A 5,065-nucleotide genomic window follows, 5' to 3' on the forward strand; every position below is an offset into this window, starting at 1 on the left:
AGGGTTGCCTCGGGCAGCCGGCGGCGCAGCGGCGTCACGTGTCAGCTCATCGGCGCGTGCCAGCAGGCGGCCGCATCTCGCATATAGAATTAGCGCACGGCGATCCCCGCAGCGTTTCGTCTTTGTCGCGGCCTTTTCCCTCCGAAGGGTCGTTAAGCCCCTCGGCATCGCAGGGGGAGAGCAGCGCTACTCTATGAGCCGTATAATCACCGACTTCAATGAGCCGCGTCCTTCGCGGTGCTCTTCGGAGACTCCTCGTATATTTCCCTCCAGTCGGAGCTCAAGCCTGACCGACGTCTGGCTCAAGGAGCGCTTGGCTCCGCCAAATCTGCGCGCCTCGTGAGTTGTGGCCTGGCTTCCGCCCCGGAGACGGGCCCGGAGCCCCGCCAATCGGACCTGCGGCCGCTGCCTCGTGCACGGCTCACTTGTTATGCCCGCGTCCTCCCATTGAAAGGTCGTCGCGTAGATCCCCCCAAACAATCGGGACGAGTCAGTTGAGCCAGCAAGGGTGGCGGTTCTTTCGAACGCTTGCTTCACTCTCGGCCTCGCAAGCCAATCAGTTTTGGCACCAGTGACGAAAAGTTTAGTGTGTACAAGATTTTACTTGCCGTTTGTTTTATTCGTTGCTGGGAGTCATAGACGCAAGAAATAACGTTTCTTTTGATACACTAGTGACTGCAGTATCCGTGGGTATCAGAAGTACCGAAAAGAAAAGTTTTCCCGTGTTGTTTCGCTGCTTCGTGCAGTAAATAGTGGTTCTCTTCTCTTAAATTACTTTCAGGGTAACAAAACATTGCGTGTAGCTTGTATTTTCCTTGTTTAGTTATCACAAAAAAAAACACTTTCAGAGAAAAGGGAAGTGAGACTGTTGGAAATGAGTCTCATTGTCGCCATTGGTATGCTTTAGGAGTGGCAGCGACTGGGAGAGAATCATGACACGTTAGACAACTTGTTGCAGCCTGCAATTTTTGAAGTGTTTAAAAAACGTAATTTAGCGAAACTTTCCCTTTATATCACTGATGAACAGGTGTTTTTACAGAAGTGGTTTTATTTAAGGGGAAAGCTTATTCGGGGTAAGGCCGTCCAAAGCTTATTGGAAGACCTCCAACGTTCACCAATGCTTTCAGGAGCCAGCTCGTTCGGCTCAGCCTTGCTGCCAGCATCTTTTAGCCCACAGATATTTAGCGTTTTTCAGGCCGGTTGAGTGAATATCGTGTCTATGCTGTGAAGCGGCGCGAGCTGAATACTGCGTAGTTTAGAACGGGTAGCTACTCGCTTTCATTACCATAGGTAACTAACAGTTCTTAAATCGCTGTCGCAGGAAATTAATCTACAGTGGGGCCTATCATCAAAATACATAATAAAAACATGTAGATTTTTTAGAGCGCTTTTAGGTGCGCAGGACAAGAGCTCACCTAAGCATAGGGGGGGGGGGGGGGGTGCTCGTGCACAACGGCAAACCAGTAAAGCACGAAAGGGTGCTGGTGGTGCTTGGCCTCAAACGATGGGCCAGAAACTGAGCAGCGTTTCTAGGCGACCAAGAGTAAATAAACGCTGCCAAACTCGCAGCGGTGTCTGCAGGAGCACTATAGCAGTCATGTGGTCGTCGGCAGTTATGTAGTCCCCGCTGCACATAACGGCTATGGGGAGTGGAAACACGGTTTCACCCAGTTCGCACCGGAGCGTCCGAAGTGCCTGTTGACAGTGAGCGTGTTGGTAGCTGCTGACAGGAAAAAAATGACGCTTCACTGACGAGCTCATGCGTGTGAAAGTACAGCGTTCATGCCAGCATTGGGGAATGTGACAGGGCCTTCGCAGCACATTTCTTGAGGAACACATGCGCAAGGAAGACCACGAATTTGAAGGAATTATGAAGGAGTTCTTGCAAATTCGAGGACATTTATTACACAATATCTTTATTAGGTATGCTTCGGATGTTGCTTTTCTTCTCCCTGTTTTCAACGACGCCAATTTCCTTAGTATCCGCATTTTTCTTGAAAAATGTTCACACTGAACATTTTTCTGACCTCTCCGGCAGCTTTTCTATAGAACTGCCAATTGTTGTCGACAAGAGTCCATAGAATGAGGAGGGGGAAGTGACTGGCTAAACTAGGCTGTGGCCGAGTTAAGTTTTTCGGCGAGAGCCGTCGTCTCTTTCCACTTTTCTTCTTTCTCTCCTTCTTCGTATTTCCCTTCTTTCCATTTCTATGTCCACTATGGCCTCCCTCCATTTGTCCTCTTCTTGTTTTCACGTCTAGGCTAAGTACATTATCTCTGACCATTGTGCAATGTACACCATCGGGGGCAAAAGTAACAGATCCTCCTCCCTCCTCCAAGTTCCGATCCTTGCCACTCTGCGTGGCGGCTCCACCTGGCCAATGTCTTCTGGTGTCCATACCGGCGCAGTGGGCCTGTTTCGAAACCAGAAGTACTTTGTCAGATGGCGCCCCGAAGCAGAGCTGCACGGGCCGGAGCTTGGAGGGGGGGGGGGGTCTCTTAGTTCTGCCTCCAATGGCATGCTTATAAAGTCATATGCGTGCCCTACAATGAAATTCATATATTTAATGCTAGACTTGTAGGTGCCAAACCTACATCAGGGCTACGAGTAATACCGTAGTTCATCATCATCATCAGCCTAACTAAGTCCATTGCAGGACAAAGACCTCTTCCATATAACTTTTATTAACATTGTCCTCAATGTGCAAGACCTTTGAAATGACAGACAGATCACCTTACTGTCAACTATTTCCGTAGTTGAGGACTTCAAAATAATTTCAACAATATGGTTTTCTTAACGAGCGTCAAAATCTCGACGCAGGGTACTTTTTTGCAGTTTATCTCCACCGGTATATAACTGTTCAGCCGGGATCTAACATGCGAACTCGCGCTCAGCTGCCCGAGCGCCGTAGCCACTTAGCCGCAACAGCCGGCATGCTCAAACTACCGAAGAGAAAGATAACGGGAGCTCGCGCACCACGCGGTACCTCGAACCGCTTTCAGCGCAAGCCAACCAGCCAACGTGCCACGCCAGTTCGGAATTGTTTGTGACCGCAAGGCATACGTCCCAGCTGACTACAGTGACCGAAGTCGCCCCAGGCCATCTCCCCTTCTAAGGCAACAAGATGACCCCTCACCATGCGGTTCGATGGGAACCGGCGACGACAGAAGCCTTCCCAGAGCCCTGCGTCGCCGCATCGAACTGCCAGAGAGCCCTCGTCGCAGTTGGTTTCTGCGCCGGAGCCCAGGGATGCGCCCCCAGGAGGAGAGTACGTGTTCTGCTGGAGATTGCTGCCGTGCGCTCTTCGACGGCCCGCCACCTTAACAAGAACAAGGATAATCAACCGCGGTCGACCTGGAGACAATTCCTTAGGCGCTACGGGCGCTCGCCAGAGGGCCAGCGGTTGTACGCCTGCGACAGGTGGGGCGCCCTGATTTCAGAGGTAAGATGCGTTCCCATTCTCTCCGGAGCTTGGATAAGCCTCCTTTTGTTCGTCCAGATTCTGAAGAGCTGCTGCGGTGCTGCCCAGGAGACCCAGCTCTGTGCCATGCTCTACCATATCAAATTGCCATTTCCTGAGGGTACAGAAGGGAGCACTGGTCAGCCCCACCATGTGTTCGTGACTGGAGCCGAAGCCGAACACCGTGTCATCTTGGTCCACACCCGGCGCGTAACGGTACTCGTTGCACGCGTCCTGTACCGTCGTCGTTGCGAGGCCGACCCCACCGTGCTCCTGGTTCTCGACCACGCTGCCAGTCCATTCCCTACAATTCCGACAAACCTTGTCCTGGATGTGCCTGGCGCACTTGCATCATGCGTCTTCAACACCATCGATGACGCAGAACTCGCTGTACTGCAGGAAGATCTCGCCCAGGATGCTGCTCACGTCATCTGTCCCTCGGCAGACCGTGTTGGGCGCACACCACCAGCGCTTGCGTCCCGAGTCATGCGCACCATCAAAGGCGCTGAGGAAGTCGCCATCCTGACTCAAGATCTAGCCCAGGATGCTGCTGGAGCCTTCCATCCCACGGAGACGCTTATGGTGCGCCTGCTGCCCTTGAGCCGCCTGCCCTCCCTGACGCCCGAGAAGACAAGGAAGAACTTCTGCACCAGCGGCTGGCTCTCAGCCATACTGCCGCTGGTCTCCCTCACCTTCTGATAAAACCCCGCTGGTGGTGCCCGGGCTGCGCGTTGTTCACCTGGCGTCCGTGAGCTCTAGGAGGAGCTAGAGAAACACGCGCACGAAACGCGCGCAGCATAAGGTCAGGTGCACCACAACTGAGAGACAGCGGGAGACATTGGGGTCACATGGAGGCTGCTGGAGGATGGCTTCCAGCAGGAGATGGTGGGGCACATGCTTCCCTCATCTTCGTTGTCGTTGCAAGACAGGAGTCTGAGAAGAGGGTGACTGAGCAGCGGTCCCCAGGTGTGAGGCGCCTCTCAACGATGCAGACATCGTCATCACATAGCCTGCCCCGTTTAGTCCACCCTCCAGGCCCACCACTTCCAACCCCGAAGGACTAGTGGCGAGATAGGAACCCAGGAGGAACATTGTAGAATAGATGAAGATATGTGGCGTCAGACATGAGGCTCTATTGTTAGGACCTTATCATCAGCAAACTGTTGTTATCTTCAATTTTACGAAGTAGACGGGAGCAATCACCCGAGCTTGTAAATGTAGCAATAAATATTAAAATAGTGAAATCCGCACTGCTCGTAGAAATGGCATATTCTCCAGTGAGTTTAACCACTCGTACCTAAATCTCTCAGCTGAAACTGCCAAACTCGGGGACGTGGTCTAATGAAAAAAAAAAACCCTGATCTCTAGTAGATTTTTCTTCCGGAATTATCACTGCGAAGCTGAGGGTGCTTCTACAGGCGGGAGAGTGAAACAACCGTGCTCCAGTTGAGATGCTGCTTCGCGTATGTACTCAGAGACATTGCGTGCCGCAAAACTTTGTGCACGTGAGCCCGGTTGTATAGGACTCTTTATACCCATGTTCACATTACCCGCTGATGCAAGGAACATTTTCGTTGGCTTTCAAGGCACAGTTGCAGTTATTCTGC

The 5,065-nt window shown here is 52.1% G+C and overlaps 1 protein-coding gene across 1 annotated transcript; it reads left to right on the top strand.

Annotated features, from left to right (window-relative positions):
- The first annotated feature begins 3,020 nt into the window (after nt 1-3,020).
- Nucleotides 3,021-4,744, top strand: LOC144135152 (uncharacterized). The gene is made up of 2 exons (XM_077667894.1): nt 3,021-3,440; nt 3,498-4,744. The coding sequence occupies exons 1-2, from the start codon at nt 3,123-3,125 to the stop codon at nt 4,155-4,157; spliced, it is 978 nt and encodes a 325-aa protein (XP_077524020.1). The 5' UTR covers nt 3,021-3,122; the 3' UTR covers nt 4,158-4,744.
- Nucleotides 4,745-5,065: the final 321 nt, after the last annotated feature.

This window comes from Amblyomma americanum, chromosome 1 (assembly GCF_052857255.1).
Source record: "Amblyomma americanum isolate KBUSLIRL-KWMA chromosome 1, ASM5285725v1, whole genome shotgun sequence".
Lineage (NCBI taxonomy): Eukaryota > Metazoa > Arthropoda > Arachnida > Ixodida > Ixodidae > Amblyomma > Amblyomma americanum.

Coding starts and splice junctions, on each gene's coding strand:
- LOC144135152 (XM_077667894.1), top strand. CDS start 3,123: ATGACCCCTCACCATGCGGTTCGATGGGAACCGGCGACGACAGAAGCC. Junction 3,441..3,497: donor GGGGCGCCCTGATTTCAGAG/GTAAGATGCGTT, acceptor TTGTTCGTCCAG/ATTCTGAAGAGCTGCTGCGG.